At 34.3% G+C, this 27,712-nt stretch overlaps 4 protein-coding genes across 5 annotated transcripts; 2 read left to right on the top strand and 2 right to left on the bottom strand.

Annotated features, from left to right (window-relative positions):
- The first annotated feature begins 441 nt into the window (after positions 1-441).
- On the top strand, positions 442-4,578 carry LOC122603749. 2 transcript variants are annotated; one of them, XM_043776540.1, is made up of 7 exons: positions 442-618; positions 1,196-1,472; positions 1,568-1,691; positions 2,112-2,441; positions 2,526-2,654; positions 2,740-2,949; positions 4,234-4,578. In XM_043776540.1, the coding sequence occupies exons 4-7, from the start codon at positions 2,193-2,195 to the stop codon at positions 4,438-4,440; spliced, it is 795 nt and encodes a 264-aa protein (XP_043632475.1). In that variant the 5' UTR covers positions 442-618; positions 1,196-1,472; positions 1,568-1,691; positions 2,112-2,192; the 3' UTR covers positions 4,441-4,578. The 2 variants fall into 2 exon arrangements, with proteins under 2 accessions (XP_043632475.1, XP_043632476.1); XM_043776541.1 differs by having other exon boundaries at positions 1,167-1,472.
- Positions 4,579-5,337: 759 nt separating this feature from the next.
- Positions 5,338-6,078, bottom strand: LOC122604680. Its single transcript, XM_043777551.1, has one exon. It carries the CDS (start codon positions 6,076-6,078, stop codon positions 5,338-5,340), a length of 741 nt encoding a protein of 246 aa, XP_043633486.1.
- A 12,093-nt stretch (positions 6,079-18,171) lies between these two features.
- Positions 18,172-18,807, top strand: LOC122604679 (putative F-box protein At1g52490). The gene has a single exon (XM_043777550.1). The coding sequence runs from the start codon at positions 18,172-18,174 to the stop codon at positions 18,805-18,807; it is 636 nt and encodes a 211-aa protein (XP_043633485.1).
- Positions 18,808-23,205: 4,398 nt separating this feature from the next.
- On the bottom strand, positions 23,206-26,329 carry LOC122603427 (EEF1A lysine methyltransferase 2-like). Its single transcript, XM_043776125.1, has 7 exons — positions 25,971-26,329; positions 25,178-25,303; positions 24,804-25,004; positions 24,105-24,201; positions 23,895-23,998; positions 23,695-23,746; positions 23,206-23,559 (listed from the first exon to the last, which is right to left on the bottom strand). Exons 1-7 carry the CDS (start codon positions 26,174-26,176, stop codon positions 23,368-23,370), a joined length of 978 nt encoding a protein of 325 aa, XP_043632060.1. The 5' UTR covers positions 26,177-26,329; the 3' UTR covers positions 23,206-23,367.
- Between the last annotated feature and the right edge of the window lie 1,383 nt (positions 26,330-27,712).

Here is a 27,712-nt window from a genome sequence, read left to right as displayed (position 1 = left end):
ATACTAATCACGCCATGTCTAACTTTTAAAACACGATATGACATAGTGTGCTAGATCTAATACAATCCATCCATTCAATTAAACTTATTTTATAAAAATACATAGATTTATAAACTTCAAAAGTCGAACAATGCTTTGATAATTTTACTAAAAAAAATTATTATATTTCAATTTTAAAACTCAAACTAATAGGCAAAGTGAATGAATAAACTAAATAAATGGCCAAAGTAAGATTTTAATAAAATTATACACACTTACGTGAAATATTTTAATACACAGAAGACATAAATATCAATTAGTTAATTTTATGATGATATAAGATATATTTTTAACATAAATCACAATATAATCACAAAGTTTATAAGAAATCCCTCCAAATAATTGACAAAAATTTCAATCTCCCGCTACTTAAAAGATTTCTCCCAAGTCCCAACCCTATCTATTACCAAACCAACCACCGTAATGTAATACAGAGTTAAACAAAAACAACCACCACCACATCGTCCCTTCCAAAGTTCCAATCCAACACACCCACAAGAAATCTCGACATCTCGGCAGCACACTGTCACATACAGCTCGACATCTCGACACCACCTACATACACATCTCGCATCTCAGGTAACCCTAATTTTTGTTCTCATTCTTCAGTAGCTTATGGTTATCATCTCTTTCATCCGTCTAATTAAAACCTTTTTTTTTTTTTTTACAAATTCATTATTTCCTTTTTTCATCAGGTAAAAGTCAAACACAACCTATATATATATATATATATATATATATATATATATGGGGTTGATATGGCTGTTCTTACCCATAGTTAACTCCCTGCACCTTATGGGTCAAAATTATAAAGTTTCCTTTTAACGACACACAAAATAAACACTTACCTTTTCTTAAAAAATCACAGCTTTCTGTTATGATTGTTCGAGCTCATCTTTCCATATTATTCTACAAAAAAGAACACAATAAGATTGACTTTTCATATTTTATCTTGATTGTATCTGAATCTATGGGATTGTTATATTTGTCACGAGGCATAAAAAAAAAAAGACAAGGGGATAAAAGGCAGGTCTGTATCTTTATTACTGTATGGTTTGCTTTATATGTGTGATGTACTTCACTGTATTACTGTACTGATTAATTGATTATGTTATATGATTGTATAGATAACATATGTCGTAAGTACTTTGTATAGATAGCATCGGAGGTAGAGGCAACATCGGAGGTAGAGGTAGAGTCATCAAATCTGGTGGTAGTCACGGGGACGGTGGTAGTGGATCAGGTGGTAGTTTCGTGAACTTACGTTCTGATGACTTTGATGATTCTTTGATTCCGGAGAATCAGGAAGCGTTTGATAGTACTCCTACCTCTGATGACGTGGAGATCTCACACATATCACTTACTCCCGTCTCTGAATCCGCTTCAAAATCTTTAACCAAGAAATTGGTTAATTTTACTCCTAATTTGGAATCGTATGTGTATATATATATATACATTTGAGTATTCTATTCTATTTTTTAAAAAAACATGAATTTTAATTTTAATGGTTTTACATTGTTTTGTGTAGCTTTGATGATAAGGCAGCTAGTAATGCAGTCACCGAGATTATAAAGAACATGTATCGTGGAGCTTGGCCGAATTGGACAAGTATTCCAAGAGTTCACAGAGGCCAAATGTTTGACCAATTTAAGGTTCTTATCTATAATTTAATTGTCTATAATTTAATGGTTATTGCATACTATATACTGATACATAAACAAGGTACTGGCTGATGGCTGCTTTCTAGTATATATATACATACAAACTATTCAATTTTAAAGATTTCAGTATCTAAATCTCCAGCCATTATATCTTACATACTCGATGGCTGGCTGGCCGCCACTATCTTGTTTGGGCATGTATGTATATAATACACATAAGTTGTAACAAGTAGAATCTGTAGTCTGTAGTATGTAGTCTGTTACATTAGATTTATATTTCTATATTTTGGATCTAAAATGTACAATACCGGTTTCTATCTGAACATATGTCAAGAGTTATAGCTTTAGTTATCGTTCTGTTTTATAGTCTGTTCATACTACTTATGACTTACTCATTTGCAATAATTACAGAAAGATGTTCGTTAGGATGGTATAAGTGACACTTCAGTGAAAAATGTATTTTATAAGACTTGTGGAGGGAGGCTAAGAGAAATGTTGAGAACCGCTCGTGATAAGGCATCAAGTATGGCAGCAACAGAACAACCTGGAATTGAAAATCCAGACATTAGTATCTATAACCCGGAATGGATCAATCAGTCTTTATGGTTGTTACTTATTAGCCATTGGAAAAAGCCAGAGTGGCAAAATTTATCGACAGTTAATACCGCAAACTCTGAGAAACGAACAGGTGGAAGTCATACCACAGGATCAGGTGGCTTTCTTATGGCTAGAAGAAAATTGGTATTATATACTTTTATATCTTGAGTTTTGTTTTACCCGGGGAGACAATTACTATTATATAACTTTTGATTTTGACATTTGTAGGAAGCAGCATTGAAGCGTCCGCCAAAAGCACATGAAACCTTTATATACAACCATGTGAAGAAGGGGACAGATCCTTTTGACTTGAAGTCACCACAGAAGTATGTTAATGATAAGTCACGTGCATTTGCTGTAAGTTCTGATAGTGCTTAACATCCTTTTGTGTTGAATTCACAACTAGACAAATCCTTTATATTCTCGACACTTTATGTAATAGGATAAGGTTACAAAATTGTTAAAGGAGAAGCATGGCTCTAATGAAGATGACTACCCCGATTTTGATCAAGATATATGGGATGAGTACACTGGCGGGAAAAAGAAAGGGAGATTCTACGGGTCAAGTAATTCAACAGATCCTTGTTACGTCCTGACGGGTACACCATCTTCACTCAGCACTTGTAGCTCATATGCTACACAAGGACCGCAGGTTTGTTCATTCCTCTTCGACTGATTAAGGTGTTTAGTATTAGACCCATGCCCCTTTTAAGCCTATTTCACTCAGTAGGACTTATTATTCACCTGATTGATTAAGGAGGTTGTTCTGTGTGTAATTAGCTCATGTTCATTATGACTTGCTAGAAGTGCATTAAGTGGCAGGCAATTGTTCTTCTGTAAATACACAAATATGATTCTAGATTTTAATTATAGACCCACGCGTAAGTAATGAACGTTCTTGAGTCGAGCTGTGAACATACGTGTATTCGCGTATGCCATCTCTGTCATAGTTAGTTTAACTTTAAAATATCGATCGTAACGATATGTTGTAGATGGAGGCGATGTGAGTTGTAGTCTTTGTTGTTTTTAATTGAACATTGCCCAGCTCGTGTTCTATAGATTTAAATTTAAAATGAAAAACTATATATAGTTGCAGTAGAACAATTGGTTAAGAAAGACAGATACTTTCATTATGGAATAGTTGCTGTAGTACAATAGTTGATGTAGATCAAAAAAAGTTTAAATTATAAAATAATTAGATAACAGCATGGCATGTTAATTGATTGGCTTGGCATGACCATATGTGTACATAGTTGCCATCATCATTTAGTGTTTAATTAGCTTTTTTTATTTTTTAAGTTTAAATATATAGTTTATTTGATCATTAATCATCTGATCACTAAAATCAGATTAGTACGACTACAACTTGTTTTTAAATTAGTAATTAATTGGTCAAGTGAATCTGTTCTGATCTACGGCTAATATTGAAATGTAGTGTATGTATTAATTGAGAACTTCATGTCAAGATATTATGCTATAAGATGGAGATAATGTCATTGTTGTTTTTATTGCCTGCAGTCAAAATAGTGAAAAGCTAAACTATCTATTTGTTGTGCTTTTGAGTTTGTGGAGTATACTAGCAAATTGAAAAATATAAAATAAAATAGATAGTCTTTGTGCTGCGGTGAGGCCGCAGATAAAGAAAAAGATCAAAGAAACGAAAATTGCTTGCAATGTAATTTTTAGTGAACCACTGTTACTTTTGTAAGTTTGTCCAGTTTTGTTCATGGAACCAAATAAACCAAGTAATGATACTATAAAGTGTTTTAATCTTCTTTCTTTGCATCACACGAGCAGATGGTTAGTAGACATAGTATTACCTGGTTATAATATTAATTGAGTTGCGAGCAGCACTAGTTTGCAATGTCAAATAAATATGACATATCAATTTATTATGTGTCATTTCTAAGGTTATGATGATAATTGATATAAATAGGTAAAAGGGTTGATCGAAACTATGGAAGAGATGCAAGCAAAACATGAGTTACAACAAAAGGAGATTGAAGAGATGAAAAAACGTGAAGAAACTCAAAGAAAGGAGCTAGAGGATTTGAAAGCAAAGAACAAAGCGGAAACGGAAGAAATGAAAGCTACCATCGCCGCTATGATGAAGTTTATACCCAATATGACTCCACCGTCCTAAATGTCATGATTTACTACCTTAGTTTGAATAGTTTTCAAAACTTTTAACTTTCGAATGTTATTGTATCGTTGTTGGTGGATATTGTTGTGGATTATTATGCAATTTAGTAGTTTAAATATAAATTAATACTTTTGTGGATGAACTAGTGTATTTAGATTTTTATTTAGATTTTGCGGATTTACTTTCAGGTGTATTAGAGAAATGGAATAAAAAATAGAAAATATATTTTTAATTAAAAATAACATACGTGGGAAATTTGTGGGAAAAAGAAAAAATATTCGTGGGAAATTTATGGGTAAAAAAAATTAATATCTGTGGGAAAATCGTGGGAAAACAATCCATGGGAAATCTGTAGGAAGATATTCGTTGAAAATTCGTGAGAAGAATCCGTGGGAAATCTGTGGGAGCAACATTTGTGGGAAATCTGTTAGAAATAGAAATCCGTGGGAAAGCTGTTGAAATAAATTTTGGTGGGAAATCTATGGGAAATAGAGTGCGTGGGAAATCAGTGGGAAGTTAAAGTTCGTGGGAAATCGGTGGGAAGATAAATCCGTGGGAAACTTTTTCCACGAATAATTTGCTCGTGGGAAAGCCGTGGGAATTATAAATTGGCCGTGGGAAAATTCGTGAGAAAATGTTTCCCACGCCCCTTTTAACGTCGGCCAATATCCGTGGAAAATCCGTCTTTCCCATGGATTTCCCACGGATTTGGCCGTGGGAAATCGGCGATTCTGTAGTAGTGATATGAGTGAACATAAGAACAATCTAACAAGCCATCAGTCTTGTTAAAGAAACTCTAAGTGTACATAAGAGATAGACAAGCGATAAGCTTCATCCATTTTGAAACAGCAACAGGATGTTCTCGATCTACAGGTCTCAAGTCGACCTCAACAATCCTTATCCACCCTTATCTTGTTCTTTAGGTAGCTTCCACAGTTCCAGTAAGCGAAGAGTCTTCTGGGATTGTTTAAATTTCATGCTCGCAAGCTTAAGACGAACAGTGCTCTCCACGGCCTCTTTCAATTGGCCTGGAGTTCGTTCCAGGTTGGTAAACATGCGGTTGTTGCGTTCCTGCCAAATGTAATAAGCAAGAGCAGCCACTAACAATCTGCCAGTAACACTATAACCCGATTTGCTCTTAGATATCGGTATTAACCAAGCCGTAATGTCATCCCAGCGCTCTGATATGTGTTGCATATTAGCCAAGTGTCTTATTGAGTACCAAACCTGCAGAGAATATGAACATTCAAAGAAAAGGTGATCGTGCGAATCAGGCCCCTTTTTGCACAACGAGCAGCAAAGGAGATTCAAGTTAGTTGCACTCCCGGCATCCCACACCTTCATTTTGTCGTGGGTCTTAAGTTTCCTTTTGAAAATAAGCCAAATATGAAAAGCATGTCGAGGAATAGCATGAGGAAACCAAACCATATTCACCCACGGTATAAGTTCCCCTCGTTTCCTTAACGTATCCCATACGCTACTAGAGGAAAAGCTACTCTCATTTCCATTTATGTCATGCCAAACCAAAACATCACTCTCATTCAAATTAAGGGTAGGTACAGGGATATCATATAGCACCGGGAACAGGGATATCATATAGCACCGGGAACAAATCGTTCCATGCATGCCACGGGCCATTGCCAACTCCCCTCATTAACTATATCATGAACTGTAGTATTTAAAGAGAAACCTGACCTCATAACCTGTCCTGGAGAAACATGCTCCCATAACGGGCACATATCGCTTCATTTGTCAAACCAAGCTGAAGCATTCTTTCCATTCCCGACTTTGGTCCAAATGTGAGGCCTTATCTTGGTTCTAATTTGTAGCAGTTTGCGCCAACCCCAGCTCATGCCCGCATGAGGAGCCACAGCCCAAAAATTACATCCTTTCAATTTATAGGAATAAACCCACTCTACCCATACTGATTTTCTACGAGTCATTATGCTCCATATGTGAGTAGTCATAAGACTATTTTTAACATCAGAGAGCTTCCTAATGCCCAACCCCCCTAACATTAGAGAGATTCATGAAGCATATCAAGTATTAGGAAGCTAGCATTAGCTTCCTAAGCTCCAAGCAACCTTAGCTTTACCCTTCAAGTGTATATATATATATATATATATGTTTGCATTCGGTACATTATTATGGCTGTTTGATTGAAGACGACATTAATCTCTTATCTTGATCTTCATTTATGTTAGATCAGCCTTTTTGATCTTGACAATGCTAATTAATTTAACCAAAGTAGTGCTAGCTATGATTAGAGGTAATTAAAGAAAGTTTTACTGCAAACTACGACGTACGTACGACTTTCCTGAAATTTTGTTCATGATATCTTCGATCAATTGCTATCTGGGGCGAATGGTGTCAACATTTGAATAAGACTTAATATTATAAAGTAATTCTAAATAAGAAGAGTCCTTATACCACAATGATAATTTTGTTATGCTTATGTTTAATTTGGAATTTAATATATATACGAGTACTAATACAGTAATATCTCTTTTCCTTCTGCAGTTCTGCTAGCTATTATGTTTATTAATTGGTCCAAGATTAGGATTCATGTTTGCATGTTCATGCACGCTTAATGTTTTCTGGTTTATATACCTGCAGGATGGTTACGAGATTTTTGACATGACAGTAATCAGGGGCAAGATAAAGAGGTCAAGCAGGCCAGAGACTTATCGTATGCTAGCTCGGTTTGAATTTCAGAATACAGTATTTATTTTCAGCTCTCAGATAATAAGTTATTTGTTTGTTTTGTTATAACATAATAACAAACTTTGGTACCACTGGTTTGGATACAATATTTATTTTCCATTTATTTTATATATATATATATATATATACTAGTCTTAATACTTGTACGATGTACGGATTGACCATATTTATTGTATGATTATTTATTTTTGTTCCTGGAGATAATACTTGATATGCTTCATGAGTCTCTCTAATGCTAGCTTCATAGTGAACTTATCCTGTTAATATTTACCAATATACTAAAACATGATTGATTTTTTTTTATGAACACTTGGCTTAATATTTCTACGACATGTGTCCTTTTTAAATTCCTAATTTTAAATTACCTTATTACTATCAAACACTAATTTAATCATTAATATAATATTTGGCGAAATCTCTTCAAAGCAGCTGTTAAATGATCTGTCGTCGGTAGAGTGAAGAGGATGGTTGTATGGGTGAGTGTGTAATGATGAAGATTGTAGATCTACCAATATACTAAAAACAAATTGTAACATCTATTAATTAATATGTGACACAATATTTGAACGAAACCTATTTTTAAAATTTAGGTAGATAGATTTTAATTACCTTATATAATTTCAAGATATATATCTATATAAATAATTTAAAATATATATAATTGTTTTATAATTATTATTTTCATATAATGTATCGATTTGTTTAAAAAATATTTGTTAATAATACTAATCATTAACTTACCTAATCTATTGATATTGATATTGATATATAATAATAAAAATATTAAAAAACCTTATTTATTCATTGATGATTCATGTAATTAACAAATGGAGTTTGCAACAAACTCAAGTTCTTCCAAATTCTATATTCCTAAACGATTACATAAAGATTGCTTATTAGATATTATATTAATGATTAAATTAGTGTTTGATAGTAATAAGGTAATTTAAAATTAGGAATTTAAAAAGGACACATGTCGTATAAATAATAATTCAAGTGTCCATCAAAAAAAGCATCAATCCTGTTTTAGTATATTGGTAGATATTTAGGGTGGGGATTCCCTTAAGTTATTATCAACTTGAGGGGTCAAGTTAGGATGATCTCAACCCTTGAATTAAAATCAAGGGTCCAGATTTGATAATCATTTTTGAATCTTAACCCTTAATTTTAATTCAAGGGTCAAGATCTTCCAAACTTTACCCCTCAAGTTGGGATAACTTGAGAGAATCTCTATCCGTTTAATAAATGGTTTGGGTTCTGGTGATTTTATATTGTTCCATTGTTATTGTTGCAATATTTCAATCCTACCAACCATATGTGGTAAGGTGTCCTGAAGTTCAAACTTTATTGGGGTAAACATATTGGAGTGGTATTGTCTCGGGAAACGGTCGTGGGATATCATCATAGTGGTTTCTTTTTTTTTAAAAAAATTCCATATATGTCTCATATTGGCACACTAATTACATATTTATCCAACTTAAATTAATAATTACATATATATCCAAATTTTGTTTAGATTATATCATATTTATCCATTGTGTTATAAAATGATTTATAATCACATATTCATAGGGAAATAGACCTATGATCTTGCCTGTCTTCAAAAAGATGATTATGTCATATTATTTGTTTAGTTAACCCCTAATTCCTTGTATTTCTTGTCATAATGCACAATAATATTTCATACAATAAATTGGCATTATTTACATAAATTTGCATATAAAATGGATCATTATGAATTTATTTCAATCGTTAAAAGTAGCTTTAAAACTTCAAGCTAAAGTTTTGCTAAAAAATACGAGTTCGCAGATTTATCCATGACGGATATAGTGTACCCCTTATCCGTTCGCGACCCGTAAATGGTTACATATTTATATACGTATCGTATCCACAGATAATATTAAAATTTTTCAGTCCATGACAAATAGGTATCCGCTGATTACGGGTTTTTCTTGCACGTTGTCATCCCTATTATTACGTGAATATACAAAAGCTTTCTTACAGTGTGTGTGTGTGTGTCTTTTGCTCTACTGATTCATACCCGATCACATATGTGTAACTGCAGCTTCGAAATGTGTTTAGATTTTGTAGAGGTTCACTTTGTGAATTACTTATATAATTCGGTTAAAATGTAATTGGTTGTTAGTTAGAAAGGACAAATAGAGAATTTGTTGAGTAAACTTGATTATAAATGATTTTATAACACAATGGATAAATATGATATAATCTAAATAAAATTTGGATATATATGTAATTATTAATTTAAATTGGGTAAATATATAATTAGGGTATTAATATAGGACATATATGAAATTCTCCCTTTTTTTTAGAACGGCTAAAATTTTTTATTAATAAATAGCAAACTAACAAGGTGCTAGTTGTCAAAGGTACAATTACAAATACACTTTCAATCTATAAAAGAACCAATAACAACAATCTCTAAATTCATCCCGAAACATTAACTGCAAGAGCTTCAAGATGAGTGGAAATACTCATGCCAATTACCAAAATGAGACATGAGAAAACTCCCACCCATGAGGGCCGAGCCACCGGTTTTGATCATAGTGGTTAAGCAGGCCATTAAATCACGTGACAACTTAGTCAACTCTGATTACTACTTGTGTAATTACGTATTATTTTATTTTTATTTAACGAGAAATTGGTTCAGATATTGCAGACAAATCTATTTTTATTTAACGTGACTAATTTGAAGACTTGCCTGTTTTGACTCACCCTTAACATATTACAAATCACCGTATTGATATTGATGAGCATGGGTGACATGATTAAGCATAGAATATATCTAAAACGGAAGCATGATACCCATCCTGACCCAAACTGCCTCAACCCATAGTGGCCTGCTACATGTTATTCAGCCCATCTAACCAAACCCAATTGCACAGCAGAATAAATGAGAAATATGCAGGGAGAGTCCTGAAACCTTTTGCAGGCGTTCATTAACAGCAAATATACCTTTTTGTTACTCAAATTTTCTCCATCTCAAACACCTAAAAATGACATATGAATGTAAGACTCTGGACTTCCAAATACACACTTGGACTGTTCCAGAAACACAATATGCATGCGTTTGATCCCCGTGTATACTATGGATAAGGATGTCATCCAAGTTAACACTAGCACATACTCTGTAAGAAAAAAGTTAAGCATAGCATAGCCTTTATTATTGTGGTCTAATCATAATACAAGTCATCAATATATCCCGTCTGACTAGGCCAAATTTAACGACATGCCCGTCTGACTCACCCTCAACATATCCCAAATAAACCTGTTGAAATTGATGAGCATAAGAGCCATGATTAAGCATACAATAGAACTAAAACTGAAGAGGGATGGACAAAAGGTAGTGATGGGTCAACCCATCCTAACTAGCCTCAACCCGTAATGTCCTGGGACGTTATCCAGCCCTCTTATGATTAAGAACACCTTATATAACACATCCAGCCTAAGTAGCACTTTAGCTAATACATACGTATTTTGGTTCGTCAGCCCAAATGGGGATCACCCAATCACAGAAAAATCAAACACAAAGTTTTATAAACAAGAAAACACACACAATCAATTATTCAATAGCACATCAAAAATATTCAACTTTGTTTATCGGGGGAAGTAAAAGTAGACTGAGTATTTCCTCACACAGCTATGCACACAAACAACCACGGAATCATACAGTTATCGCGCTTGGGAGTTAATTTGAGCTGGATGTTGTTTTCAAACGCTTGGACTGGTTCTCCAGCTTCTTCTCAATCTCTTCTTTACGCTTCTTAGCCTTATCACTCTTTGCTTTACGCTTGGACTGGTTCTCCAGCTTCATCTCAATCACCGCTTCACGCTTCTTAGCCCTATCACTCTTTGCTTTACGCTGGGCTTGGTGCTCCAGCTTCTTTTCAATCTCTGGTTCACGCTTCTTAGCCTCCTTCTTATCATTCTTTTTTGCTTGGGCTCTCTCATGTTCAACAATCCTAGCTTTGCAAGTTTTATTCTTTGCCTTCACAATAACCATTTCATCATCACCGTCATTATCATGGTTCTACAGGTAGCGAGATGGCCTCATAATTCTGACAGTGCCATCTGCATTCCCGATCATGACTGGGATGGTAGGTATCTGAAACCATCTTAATTTGCTGAGATACTATATGATATAAACCCATCTTAATTTGTTAAGATACTATATAACATAAACTTAATTGTTAATTACCTTCTTTTGCAATTTTTTTCCACGTTTCGCATAAAGTGTGGCCAGTATGTAAGTATCCGGATTTTCATGCCCCAGAATCTTATTGATGCATTGTGTAGGTTTAGTATCTTCCCAAATGTGGAAGCAAGCTATCTTCTTCACATCCAGACCAGGTCTTGTAATAACACATCGACAGAAACAGTTGTAAGCTAATTAAACGATACATGGTTATATAGAATACTGTACAACACATGGGCCGATAACTCACTGTGGAGTGCACTAAACTCTGCTTTCTCCCAGAACTTTGTTTATGTGGCTATTTAGCAGCTTGTTCACTGTCAACATGTCCAGGAACTCCTCATCACACAGCAACTTAAAGGGCTCCACGACATTATACTCTTTGTAAAGGCCCAAAGTGAATTGATGAAAATTAACTTCCACAGGTTCCATCTGCAATAATTAGCCAAGCATTTTAATACATACACCAAACACACGTACATATTAGGAAATAGGACTGATTATGCAGCTTGTTAACAGCTAAAAATGGCTTAGCTAAATTGTGATACTGCTTTCAAGCTTTCTTTAATGAGTAAAAAGTATACGAAGGATCTGAATATTTTTCAATTTTGATGAATACCTCTGCAATATTGCAACATGAAATCATTTAGTTTTGTATAAAATTGCTGATATGAAATGTAGTAACTGTACAAATTTACGGAAAAGAAAGATGACTTCCATTATATATGGCACAAAAATCACTACAAACGCAAATATACTAGCTAACTAAACATAAATTTCAGATTTAACTACAGCCCTGAAGCTCTGAAACATAATTGATACATAACTACATTATACACACTGATTAACGCTTACTATATGAATAAATCATTGAGTAAATTCATGCTGCAAAATAGTGCATAAACTTTAAATTATCAAGCTAAAAGTGAAATCAGCTGGACTAACATAATTAACATTATAATTAATTAATTGTCCAACTGTATTATAGATAAAGTTACAAACTACTATTAACAACGAACTCGTTACTTATAACAAGGTTAGGAAATGGAACTGATTCTGTAGCTTGTTAACAGCTAAAATATGACAGTGCTTTCAAGCTTTTGTGAATGACCAAAAAAGCGAATTTTTTTTACGGATACGAAAGTTTTCAACCCATGTGGTGTAAGTATGAACTATTGTTTTGAATTTTGTAAAACTACGAAAGACGGTGTCCAAGACACCGGTCTTGAGATTTCTGGAACACAGCCGGTGTCTAAGACACCGGTCTTAGATTACGTGGCAACTTTTGAGACAAAGCCGGTGTCCTAGAGCCCGATCTTCTTTGGTTTTGTACTCTCCTGCCAAAGCCGGTGTCTTAGACACCGGTCTTAAAGCCCATTTTTTCATGAACTCGGGAACACTGTGTTTGAAAGCATACAAATTATGGCCATGTTTCGATATATATATATATTAAACCATACTGTGAGCTTTTTAGTTTAAGTATGTATGAAAGCTGGCAATATTAAAAGAAATAGATAAAGAAGAAATAGAGGTTTTAAGTGTATGATCTATGGATGAATTTGATTTTGGGAAGAAAAAAGGTTGAAGAAGCTACGTACAAATTTAGTTTATGATATATATAATCGCCGAACTTATCAAGCATATATATATTAAGGAAAAGAAACCACAAAAAAAAGATAATTAGAAGGCAAAGATTGGAAAATCAAACGAGACTAATTAATGGCTTGTATGAAGAATGGGAGAAGAGAGAGATATATACATGAAAATATATGTGTGTGACTGTGTATATATGATAGAAAGAGAAGCAGAAACTGAAAATGTTTATGGAAATTGTTGGTTGTTTAAAAAACCAGCTGCTAGTTTTCTTGGGTCTATACGTGTCCTGCTATTAAAAAAATGAAAAAGTATGTGGCTCTATAAGACATGCTTTACAGTTTACACCCAATAAAATATTCATGTTTTACATTCATGAAATGCTTCAAAAGCCTATTAATATTAAAATAATCTTCAGCTGAATTGATATTCATCCAACAATAAAATGATTTAAACAAAATAAAAAGTATATATACATTACACAATGTATTTTAAAATTTTTGTTTTACATAGGGAAGACTTTTAACCCATTAGGTTTTCCGTTTTTATGATTTACAATTAATTAAAAAAAGGTATTTTTTAGAAAAAATTTAAATTAAATTGGTAAGTAATATCCATTGAAAGTCGAAAGAAAAAAAAAAAGAAAAATACTAAAGATGTAGTGGTTGACAGCCAAAGGTCCAACTCCCAAGCAAAGCGAAAAATATCTATATATATTTGTTTGATTCGATTCAAGGCTTCAAGCAAAGCGGCTCACTGGTAAAAATGATCACTATGATACTCAACAAGCAGAGTGACTCACTGGTAAAATGATCACTATATTCTTCAACCTTTTTCTTCCAACTCGATTATATATATTATAAACTTTGTATCTTCTTCAACCTTTTTCTCCCAACTCGCCGCCGGAAAAAATGGAACATCCTTAATACTCAAACTAAACTCATCAGTTTACGAAAAAAAAGGTTACTAAGACCGGTGTCTAAGACACCGGCTTTGGCAGGAAGAAAAAGAATAAAAAGCGGCCTCTAAGACACCGGCTTGTGAAGAACGGTGTCTCAAACACATCTAAGACCGGTGTCTTAGACACCGGCTCTGTTCAGAAATCTCAAGACCGGTGTCTTGGACACCGTCTTTCGTAGTTTTACAAAATTCAAAACAATAGTTCATACTTACACCACATGGGTTGAAAACTTTCGTATCCGTACAAAAAATTCCCAAAAAAGCATATGAAGGATCTGAATGTTTTCTACTGTGTTAATAAATACCTCTGCAACTGCAACATGAAATCATTTAGTTTTGTAAAATTGCAAATATGAAACATAGAAACTGTACAAATTAACGAAAAGGTAAGATGATTTCGATTATATCTGGCGCAAAAATCACTGCAAACGCAAATATATAAGCTAACTAAAATTTAACTTTAGATCTAAAGCTCTTAAACATAATAGATACATGACTACATTAACGCTTACTATAACTACACAATCTCTTAAAAACGATCTGAAAATCTATAATTACCTAAATCATTTAGTTTTGTGTAAAATTGCCGATATGAAACGTAAAAACTGTATTAATTTACAGCAAAGTAAGAAGACTTGATTTCTATATGGCGCAAAAATCACTACATGAATAAAACATTACAAACGCAATTATAACTAGAAATTACTTTAGATCCAACTACCTACACTATTAGACCTAAAGCTCTAAAACATTACAGTCTCTCTGCTTCTTCCTCCTCCTCCTCTCGCGCGACCCGAATGGCCAAAGTAACGGCCGCAACAACCGCACTTTCAACGGCATCATCATAATCATCGGAACCGAACGAATCAAAAGACGATGATGATGACGAAGAAGACATTCTATGAAGATGATAAAGAAATAAAAAGAAATAGAATAGTACAGATATATGTAATGTTGTGTGTGTTTTATTAAGTGAAAGAGAGTGTTTTATTAAGTGAAAGAGATTTAGTATATATATAGAGATTTAGGGAATTAAAAAAAATCAAAATCAAAATCTGGTCAAACTAAACGTTGGGATGGGGTCCAAAAGAGCCGTTTGGCTCACTTCCATAGAATATTGCCTCCCGTTCTTTTCGTGCCGGTCTCCTATTTTTTTTCTCCAAGAACTCCGTTGGGGGCGGTGTACCCGGCGTTTTTCCAGGCGTCCCCAACCACTCTTTGGCCGAGGAACACTCTCTTCCGTTTAGTCTAACTACATTCTACGCACTGATTGAAGCTTACTATACCTACACAATCTCTTAAAAACATGTCTCTTCATGCCTTACCATGCCTTTATTATTTTTCTTCAATCATACCAACTCTCTCTCCTATTCCTCCTTAACTCTTTAAATATATATATATATATATATATATCTTCCATACCTAAGCGGCAATGTATGCCGAAATCACTCATGCCTAACTCATGTCTTGACCTTAGCGGCGATGTTTGCCGCTAGGCATGGGCATGCCTAGGTCCATGCCTATGCCCATGACCATATATTGCCATCATCCTAATAGTAACAAATTATATATGTCGTCATCAACAGGAGTAGAAATGAACTAAAACATGACTAGTCGACCTGTGCGTTGGTGGGTTTTGAATTAGGAAGAGGATATGATGTACCAATTATAAGTTGACGTCTGGCATGGGGTATAATTATAAGTTGATACGATACAAGGTGTAGTAGTCTAAAAGTTACACGTGGAAAAAAAATTACTCGGTAATTGATGTATGGATTTCACGCAAATGAACATTCTCGATCGTTTGCATTGTTTGATTTCAAACATGCAATACACACTGGTCTATGAATATGGGTTCTTGTATATAACTAATTATCTAGTAACATCACCCGCGTTTTCGGAGGTAGAATTTCAAGTTGAGAGGGACCGGACAACGAAATAAAATGGCGTAACATTTTTAACTACAACATGTTATATAATGCTTACTGGAAGCCTAGAGTGGTTGTAATGGTTCACACCACCACATCAGGTGGTGTGACATATCAGCGTCACGTCAGTATCATACAATATCATCTAACAACTACGCCACATTCGTAACAATTACTACACCATACCATTATTTATATATTAAAATAGAGTAACACTTTTAATTTTTTAATAAAAACATAACAATTTTAGATAATTAAAATAAAACTTCATATAAACACTACAATACTTTTAAAATAAAACGATCATAAAAGACACATATTTATTAAAGTATAATATATTTATTTTATGAATAAAAAACTTTGGTAATAACTAAAAATATATATAATAGTTAAGTTATTTCAATACTTTTCAAAAAAAGCTTGTATTTTAATACTTTGTTAACATATACCTGTAATAACTTTAAGGTTCAAAGAGTAAAATATTTTAAAAGGAAAAAAGAATATATACCACTGGGATCCATATCATCTCGATCCATACATACCAACTTACACACTGCAATTACATTTATACACACAACAAAAAACAAAAAAAATATAGAATGATGACAAACAAACACAATAAAAAAGCAAATTAAGTGTCCACAGCTCCTATTTCCATTCCTATCATTTTTTTACTCATTGCAATGGGTTGTATTATATAAACATCATATTCAGCAAAAATCCATTGCACATTTACACTTCACATAGTCTTATTATTTTCAAAAAGCAAAACAATTCAATACATAATAAAATTTTCTACAGTTCAAGTGTCTTTATAATGACTTAATCATGTTTGTCAAAAATAATTTTTCGGACTTCCAATTGTTGAGGTAGTGAAAAGTCTAGTTCCAAAAATGATACTCTGCACACTATACAATTATACTCCGTATAAGTAGTACATTTCTTTTTAATTATATATACCTTACTATTTTAAAAGTACGGAAAACCACTAGGGTTTGAATTTCACATCCTATATTTGTATGAGTGGATTATTAGGGGGTTTTCGAGAATCCTAGGTTTTATCTCAGACATATGTGGTTTAAGTTTTACATACTGCAAATTAGATGCCATTGTGGATTTGTGGGCTCTAAAATGCTAACTACCAAATATTAACTCGTTGTTAAAGAAAATATATAAGCTAACTATAATTAAATAAATAATTTTCAAAAAAAAAAGAAGAATGATAGCTACTTTGGGAGGTTAATTAAAGTCATGTACTTTTACCGAACTCCTACAAATCTATTAACCAAAAATATATCAACCCATTCTACGCAATACTCCCTTTTACATTCTTTCAACCCACTGCCACTTCATTTTCTCCGCTTGTTACAGGTTCGATTTTGTTGTACTTTCGGGTTTCGAATTTGCACGTACCGGGTCGGGCTTTGATTTGTGCTCATTAGGTACTTTCAGTGCAAATGAGAACTTGAATTTTGATGTTAACAAGCCTCCTTATCTGGTAGAGCGAACCATGACTCTATTGTTTTTAATGGGATTTGTTGTTTATGTATATCATTACATTCACAACTATATATATATATATAATAAAAAATTATGCAGACATTGTGTTTGATTAAATGTCTGAATTTAAAATAAAAAAAAACTACAAGGGTGAAAAATGCAAAAACAACAAAACATAGGGATGACTTGAATGTGGGGGGACTTAACAGATTTTGGGACGAAGTGCAAACCATAAGGATGATTTTGAACAAAAAGTTAACGGAAGGATGAAGACTGACAAACCACATGACGATTTTTGCACTTAACCCTCCATCCATATATGTTACTTTAGTAAAAGTTAAAGGCCACGTAAGCACTTTTGGTGATGTGAAACTTAATGGAGGGCTTCCTTTAATGCGTAATTTTAAAAAATGAGATTCTTTAAATAGACGAAACTAGGTAAAATCTTTAATAGGAAATTTGTGTAAAATGGTTTTTTTTTATGGATTTTTCTCATCATATAACAACAAACCAAACCTGGAATTAGTTTTTTAGTAGTTAGTACATATTACTATATTAGTAGCAAAACTTCTATTAAAATGTTTGGATTGAACCCTTGTTAGATGTGTTAGCTAGTTTGATAAAAAGAAGCAAAAGAAAAAAAGAAAAGACAAGGAGGCAGAGACCGCAGAGTTAATTAAAGGGAGTGTTTGGGCTTGTGATGACGGGCTTATTGTTTTCTGATTGCTTTGGGCGGGGCCTATAGAAAACAAAACTAGTAAAGTATATAAACAAATAATTGTATGTCGCTCTGTTTCCATGGTTTATTGGCTAATGGCGACTGCAGGGATTGCGTTTGATGTGTTGGAGCAAATACTCGTTCGATTGGAGATAAAAGACTTGATACGATGCAAAACGGTGTGTAAGTCATGGTGCTCTCTGATTTTAAGTCAATCTTTTGTTAAACTTCAGTTAACCTATTCTCGCAACAATGATGATCTAAACTTACTTGGACATAGAAGGGTCGCTAGGCCTACCAACATACCTGAAGGCTACTTTCATTACTACCAGTCGTATGGTATTGTTGGTTCTTCTAATGGTTTGGTTTGCCAAATAGATTATAAAAAACTTATAGTGACCAATCCTTTGACTTCCGAGCTCAAAAAAGTGCTACTACCACGTATTACTTACTTGCGTTGTACTGAATACGAATTTTGTGTTGCTTTTGGTTATGATCCATACATAGATGATTACAAGGTTATAGCTGCGGTTGTGGAAAGTTGGACCTGGCCATGGTTAAGGCGAGATATGCCTACGAGTTTTTATGTGTTCATGTTGAAAGCCTTGTCACCGGCTTGGAGGCTCATAGGACAAGTCAACTATGGCCACATTAAAAGTGGTAGGTCTGGCGTTTTATGTGACGGGGCCCTTCATTGGTTTATGAGAAGTTATGAAAAGGATCTGATATGACGTATTTTATGCCCATTTCCCATAGCTTAAAGTGTCGTTTAGTAAGGTTTACGAGTCGTTTTCGTATACATTTGGTGCGTTTATGGTATTTGTTAGTGTTTTAGGTGGAAAACAGGTACCTAAGCGATATTCTGCAGAAAACGAAGTTCCTGGAGCAAAACAAGTGTTTACGGATGTTTCACGTGGCTCGTAGGTGAAGAATCGAAGAAAGTCAAGGCTGGTCAAAAGGTCAATGCTGGTCAACCTAAGAGTACGACGCACTTTCATATGTGCGTCGCCGTTATTCGTGTCGAGGAAATAAGTGCTTCGCACTCCCTCAAATGTGCGACGCACAAATTCAATAGACGACAAGGCCAGTCAACAGAAGTCAAAGTCAAGAAAGTCAACGAGAATGTGCGACGCACTTAGTGAATGGGCGATGCACCTGGGCGTCGAATCTGTCCACTTTTCTACATCATATAAATAGCTGCAAAAACATTCCAAAAGGCTATCTTTCACTTTCCAGACGATTTGAAGAGCTTTTTCTAGGGTTTATCTTATTTTTCATCATTTTGGAGGATCAAAGACTCGTTCAGAATCATTTCGTTATTCGTTTTTCAATCCTTTGTATTCGGTAACAATGAATTATTTCGTTTTGATTTGTTATTTCATATTTAATATGAGTGGCTAATCGCCTTTTCATCCATCTTGATGGAGTGAGACATTATGTAGGGATTGCACAATATTTATTAATTCAAGTGATTTGATTTAACATTTTGTCGTGAACTTAATCTATTAATTCTTTGTAATTCACTTAGTGATTGCGGATAATTTATATTCATTGCTTAGTGACGACTAGGATTTGGGTATAAGTTATTTTGATTGCTTAATTAGAAGCAATTGGTTCTATGACGGGTACGGTAGAGGGTAATCAGTATTTGATAAGAATTAACGGGTTGACGGTTGGGTACAATCAATAGACAAAATTGTTATCTGAAATGACCAGAACCATTGTTTAACTAGGGAAGTTATAAAAAGGCGTCTCGGGGTACCGGTCTTAATAATGAAACTAGTTTATACAAGAGAGTCGAATAAGTTGTTAACTTGACGGGTACGGGGTTGGCGATTAATTTGAGTTTCGGTCATTTAATCACTAAATTGAATTTGATCTTCATCAAATGTGCAATCCTAACATTCTGTTGAGCGAAATCAAGATGGGTGACTTTTAAATTATTGTTTTCAACAACAAACTTCTCTTTCGATTAATCCTTTGGGATTACTAACTTTTCAAACTAACTACTTGCAACGTGGCAACTCGGCCACAAAACCCCCATCTTTTACTTGAATCATTTAATGTTTACAATTGCTTATTTAAGTCCTTGCGAACGATCTCGGCTTACCAGTTTTCACTATACTTCATGCGATCAGGTGCACTGCCTGTGAGTGTGTAGTAATCAGTATTTTCAGTGAATCGTGTTTATAAATTTAAAGCTAGATTTCACACATCAGGATCGTAAAGTGATTCTCTCTTTTGATTTATCTACAGAGGAATTTAGAGAAATCCCTCAACCAGAATTAGATGAATTTGAATGTAATGATGACCACAGACTCGGGGTCGTCCAAGGATGTTTATGCATATACAATTATAAATCATATTCCTCTAACAAATGGTTGTACAACAAACAGCGGTCTTGGGAACTGATTCCATGTGATTATGAGATTAAGAATGTCGTACACTACATGAGAACTCTGGGGGAGTTCACTCCAATGGATAATGGTTGCCATGGTATATGTTCTTCCTCAGCTTGGGACTGCATTGGTGCCCCTATATATGTGCAGAGCCTTGTATCTCCCCATGCCCGAGGCAACTGACAAAGAATAAAGTGAGACCAACTCGGACACAGCATTACAAGACAAGGGGTAAAACACGTTGTTAGCGGTATGTTTACCCAGATTTCTTCCATGTTTCCTATACTACGAGTATATACAAAGGGAAGAGAATGAGGCGGAATTATTCTAATTATGCTGTATGTGCTAGTAACTTTATAAAGTTATCTGAATACTTGTGCTATATGAGTACATATACCTATTGGACAAAAAATTTCTTCCTAACGTTAGTGAATTTAAGAACAAATTTCCTATAAACTTGTATTTGACCCCTCGATTTTATCCACAAGCCTCGATAATTTGATTATGAACTCACCTAGCAATTATTCGACTAAAAACTGTTCTTAAATGGACCAGATTGTTCTCAAATAGTTTGATTGACCAAAGTTTTTTTCACGATAGCTTCAATTACTATCTTAGCTAATAGTTTCTAAAATTCGACTGCAACTTATAATAAAGTAATTCTAAATAAGAACAGTGTAGAATATCGTCATATAGTCTCGTGCACAATGAAGTATGGTACCAAGTTTGCCTTCGTGATGAACTGCTGATATTTTATGTTTCAAGATTAGATTAGAATCCATGTGTTGTATGTCCTTTGGTGCTTAATGTCTTCTGATTTATATCCATGCAGCATGATGGTTAACAGATTGTTGAACAAATGATGATAAGCAGAGCGAGACATAAGAAAGAGTCCAGATTGAGACCACAGGGAGAGTTCTCACATGATTTAGCTTGAAATTCATAATTTGTTTACTTTATAATAACTGGGAATATGTATGTCAGATTATTTATTGCTTATTTATTTTGTTATTGAGCTTTGGTACCATTTTGTTTGATACAAATTATTACTGTACTATTTTAGTTATATATAATATCTGAATTGTTGCAATAGTTTATCTTCTGGATATTTGAATAGCGCCATAGTTATGCCATGGCCGTTTCCTGAGACAATACTAATATGTTTACCCCAATACAGTTTAAACTTCAAGACACCTTACCACATATTGTGGGTTTTATTTAATAATGCAACAATAATAATGGCACAATTCAAATAACCAGATCACAAAACATCCATTAAACCACATATTGTATCCAAATCATTAGTACCAAAGTTTGTCATAACAAAACAGACAAATAACATATTATCTGAGAGTAATTAAGAATAATTGTATTTTGAAATTCAAACCGAGGCATACGAGAGGTCTCCCGCTTGACCTTTTTATCTCGTCCCTGATTATTGTCATGTCAAAAATCTCCAAACCATCCCCTGCTGGTATATAAACCAAAAGATATTGAGCATGAACGAACATACAAACATGAATCCTAATCTTGGACCAATAAATACATATATAATTGCAAAGGAAAAAGAAATTTTGAGAAGAAAATTGTTGGTTTGACGGACGAACTATTCTATATTTATTCCAAATCCAACATAAGCATTACAAAATTAGCTATATTGTGGTACACCTTATTTACTATTTCTCCAACGATTTATATAACTTATTTAAGCTTCATGCATAGAAACCAGAGTGCTGATCGAGACTATCGTGTAGGGAAATGTATTAATCAGAGATGATTAGTTTTCAAATACAAAATCTATGCATTAATGTTACATGGCCGATCCATTATATCTCCGTTGCTATACGTTTACGTTGGTGTACCCGATTCCAAAAGTGCACATGAATATAAACACGCATCAAAAACACACGACTCTTCCCGCTTCTGTCAAGGTTATGGGTAATTATATACTAAACAATATGCACCAGTGACCAGCCACATGTAACAGCCACATCTACCATAATATAATTAACTCATAAGATATTTGGTAAAATGAAGAAAAAAAAGAGGAATTAATTAAAGGGAGTGTTTGGGCCTATGATGACGGGCTTATTGTCTTCTGTTTGCTTTGGGTGGGGGCCCTATAAATTAAAACTATTATATAAAACAATTGGATGTCCTCATGTCCATCTGTTTACGGATATAGAGAGATGGCGATCGCAGGGATTGGGTTTAATGTGTTGGAGGCTTGGAGCAGATACTCATACGAGTGGAGGTGAAAGGTTTGATACAATGCAAAAGGGTGTGTAAATTATGGTACTCTCTGATTTCCAGACATTCTTTTGTTAAGCTTCTGTTGAACCATTCTCGTTATAATGATGATCTTCTAAAGTTACATATTTAGTTATTTACATAGAAGGGTCGCTATTACGTATATACCTGAAGACAGCTTTTCTTACCTCTGGGTGTATAAAATTGTTGGTTCTTCTAATGGTCTGGTTTGCGGAATGCGTAGTGACTAATCCTTGGACTGCAGAGCTCAAAAAGGTACCTGTACCACCAATTCCTTTCAAATATTGGTATGGTTTTGCTTACGATCCATGCATAAACATTTACAAGGTTATAGCTGCGGGTGTGGACAGTTGGGCCTGTATATGGTTTTTTCAAAACTTCAAACAATTTCATAGCAATGGAATACCGAGTGAGTTCAGACTTCAGTAACAATATACGTCACGCATATCACAAAGCCAATCGACCAAGAACAAGACTTGCATTCCATACATTATCGGTTGTACATGTTAAACTTCTTTTTTTGCTGTTCCACGATTAAACTTACCCTAAAAAACCATACAACCTTAAGGTTCATCTCCAATCGAGTCAGCAAAACCTCTACCAAACGCAACACATACATCCTCAGACCCATCTACCAAACAGAAATGCGACAGTGACAACACGAGACCCAACTGATCCACCAAACATAAATGTTGGATATAAGCGAAGATGATCTAAGTAACAGGGTTTGCATGCCTTATTCTCCACTCTTTGATTGAAGTTCTCCGCTTCTTGCACCAGTTCTTCTCTAGTGTTATTGCATGATGTTATCACCTATACCAATTAAATTTCATCACAACCAATATATACTACACCACTCAGTTGTAATCATAACCACAAAAATATCATGCAACCCTAGAGCATAACTATCTAACCATGGACACTAACAAAAGGGGGAGAAGATCTCACCAGTAGGCCACCAGGAGCTACTAGTCTCGACATAGATTCCCAATACATCATCCTGTAAGTTAAACAAAAACAAATTGTAATTCTCATTAACTGATAGAGAAACAAGCATGAAATAGTTATCTTGCAAGGTATCTATAAGTGTCGATTTCAATGTTCAGTATAATTAATGATTACAATTATTCGATAGCATGATCACTAACTTTTTAATGTGTCCATCTGGATGCAGACCAATAGCATCAAAAGTTCCCTTGTCCATAACCAGCTGGAACTTTTTGTTCAATTTTGTTTCAAGAACATCATCGACCTGTAAAGCCAAAAAGGCAGTGAAATATGCTTTTGCTATAGACAACTAGATTTTAAAAAAAACATTGTCAAGGTCATTCAACAGTTTGATATGAGTGTGATCGTACCAATAGTTTAAGACTAGTGAATCCATCACGATTAGCAACACTTCGAGCAAGGTTAATTGCTCCTTCACTATAATCAGTTCCAGTGAGATCAGAGAACCTATAACCGATAACATAAAAAGTTAACTCTATAGAAAAACAAATTATAAGATATATCAATATTTATGAAGGAAGATTGAAGAAATTAACCAAAGGGAAGAGAGCCTGAATTGACAAAACGTATGATAAACACAAAAATAATTGCAGGTAGATGGAGATGAGGTGTACTCGTTTTAAGACTACATCAGATCAAACATAGCTAATGTGTGTATCTATAGTTTATATTCCGTTCAAATTGCTACAAAACATTATCAAATCACTTGTTAGTCAATGAATCATGTTCTGTGAGAGTATCCATAATAAGATCGATAGCCAATATACATAAAAGAATACAGCATCCCTATCCTAATTTGTTTTGTCAAACCTGATCATGTTGGTGTAAATGTAATGTAATATGTTCATCTAATTTACAGTATATTTTGTACATTTATGCAAACTAAGATGTTGGGGAAAAGTAAAAGTGTTGAGTAAGCAAACTTTAGAGTCAGATGCTACTCTTCCTTCAATATATTTGAAAAAGAGCTAAAGACAGAGGCCATGAAGATACAACAAAGAACTGTCTATTATCATTAGAGTAAAAGCATGAACGAATATTAAATATACCCCTGCTTAGCAAGCTCTTGAAGAAGCAGACCATTTCCAGTCCCAACATCAAGTACGCTCCAAGCTGCTAAATCTTTCTCCTCTTGTCTGACGTGCTCAGACTCGTCATCATCATGGTGACTTTGCCCATGTCTTTGAGAAATATCCATGCATAATCCTTTTGTCCAGGAAGCAACCATTTCCATGACATCTGCACCAAACCTGCAAATAGATATAATTCTTTTTTCAAAAGACTAAACGGAGATAATATCATCCGAGACCAAAACGAGGAAAAACAGTAGTTCTGCAAGACAACATCTCCCTAAAGAAAGCATTAAACTGTATTCAAGCCAGAAAACATAGAAGATAAAACTAGTAAGTCATGAACAACATACCAAACTTCACCAGCATTCCCATGTTCACGAAAATTAGACAATTCGTCTGCATATGCTGCATCCCAGTAACTTTGTAACCCCAGCATCGAACTAATCGATTCAGCATCAGGTTCATCCTTGTCAGAGCTTTAAATACCGAAAACTAATATTAGCTCTTGGAGTAAGTGAGTAACAATACAGAATCCTAGATATAGACCGAAAAATGGACCTCATCTTAACAAATGGCACACAACTTTTATATCTCCCAATATTCACCTTCAATCATCACATGTCCTAATCAAAGTTTTACTTTACCATACATTTTGAAAGCCTTCAGCAGCACAAAATATCTTCGGCAGGACCTTATAAAGGGAAAATCACACTTGAGTCGTATTAAGAAAGGCAGAAAGCATTTACCGCCTAATAGCTTCATTCCTATCAACTAACTATCTGTTATTATAACTATGCTTCAGTATCCGAATGTGTCAATTTACAAAATCCTATATATGTTAAGGTTATATCAAGCTACTTACGATAAATCAAAAGGACTTAATCAGCTCAGCACACGTTATTCGCAATTTATAAAAAAAAAAAATAAAATTGTAACATGAGTACATGACTTATACACTTGATCATATTCATAAAAATAACAACCTCAGGTAATAAGCTCATCTAAATTCACCATCACATTTACAAAACTGATACATATATTATCGCATATATAATCACTATATACACATATACGTACATGTATATATTTATATATTAAATAGTACAGATTAACTCAGATTGAGAATAAAATTGACCTAATCACCTGTAATCAGAAGCAGCACGATACATAGCAGCAGTGAGAGCTTCGGTAGCATCAGCATAACGTTGATCATCATCGAGAGTACTTCCGTAGTCGCTCTTGATTGACCAAGAGTCAGCGACGATTGAACGGTCGTCATCGGAGATCAGATCACGCGCCGCCGGAGAAATATCGAGGTCTTCCGGAGGTAACCGAATTCCGGTTGCCATAGCCGGAGGGAGAGGAATTGATGGACAAATTTTGAAAGTTGGGGGGAAAATTGAAAACCTTAAAAAAGAAAAGAAGATTTTGTGCAGAGAGGGAGAGAAAAAAAAGGAAAAGGAAAGTGATTGTATGTAACTGAGAATCTGGTGAACAGGATGATGGTGATGATGTGTTTAAATTAATTTTGGTACAAATGCTTTTTTTTTTTTCTATTTTTTACTTGCGGAATTTTTCCACATATAAAAACTTTTATACTTTTTTTTTTCTATTCTCCTTTATAAAATAAATTCCATCATCTCTTTCTTTAAATTTAAGAATCTGAAATAACATATTTACCCTCCATCTTAATAGAACTTTATTTTCTATTTTATAGTTTGTAACTAAAATGCCTTTAAATAAAATTCAACCTCTATCTCAACCTCACACAAAAACACATAGCAAAAACTCTAACTCAGAATTCTCCCCCCTCCTCCCACCTTTCATATACCACACAACAATTTATCACATCTCCGGCCGCAATGAAATTACTTTTACATTAATAACCAGACCATTACCGTCACCGTTACCGCCGCTGCATTGCACGAATACAAATCTAGTTTTAAATCATTCATGGAGTATTAAAATTCTTTTGTTTGTTCCATAATCATATTCAAAAACATGTAAATGTCCACTTGGAATACATGGTTTACTTTCAATGGAGCAATTTTTATTATGATTTTTCCAGTCAGATATATCTTGTTTATGCGAATGGGTTAAATATTCTAGCGGTATTCCAAAGTCCTGCAATGATGTTTGGATCATGGGAGATCAGGGTTCGAGTCTGAGAAGGCGAGGTTTTACCTCCAATTTAACGTTGTGTCCTCTCTAGCAGTAAAATTGGTGGGTTTTTTTCTCTCATGTGGTCCATGACTTCATGGATCGGTCATTAGTGACTGTCTGCTCATATGGATGTAACGGTTAGCCGTCCCATAACACAAAAGTTCAAAAAAAAAATCTTGTTTATATTCATTCTTTGTTTATTATTATATATCGTCATAACAATAGATTAACATACACTGTCTTAATCATTTTCGTTTATAGAACTCTGATGGCGTATCCCTACTACGCTACGAAGGGCCTGACAAACAAACAAGTGCTAACCCGCAGCACTACGAAAGAACCTGCATGTGAAAAGCGCCCGATTGTAAATAATACTTAAATAAAGAAGAGATTGCCTAAATCTCTTCCTCCCTAAAATAAGGACGATCGGTTCCAACTAATTTGGGAAGTTAAATCTATCCCTACAAATCACGAAAAAAGCGGTTGATAAGTTTCTCTCCCAATCCCCCTATAAAGACGACTCCAAAGAGTTCACAAAGGGGGATCGACCTCTTTCTTCATTCGCACATATACTGAAATAAATAACATAACCCTAATCTGCTAACAATCATAGCTAATTGGCGTAAAGAGGCTTACTCTCTACCATAAGGGAATCGCCAACAAATAGTTCAAACCCCACAAAAACCCCTTTAAAACCTTAATGCGATTTGGTGTACAAACAT

This window comes from Erigeron canadensis, chromosome 6 (genome assembly GCF_010389155.1).
Source record: "Erigeron canadensis isolate Cc75 chromosome 6, C_canadensis_v1, whole genome shotgun sequence".
Classification (NCBI taxonomy): Eukaryota; Viridiplantae; Streptophyta; class Magnoliopsida; order Asterales; family Asteraceae; genus Erigeron; species Erigeron canadensis.
The sequence above is the reverse complement of the archived record's forward strand: the minus strand, read 5'-3'. Positions and strand labels throughout refer to the sequence as shown.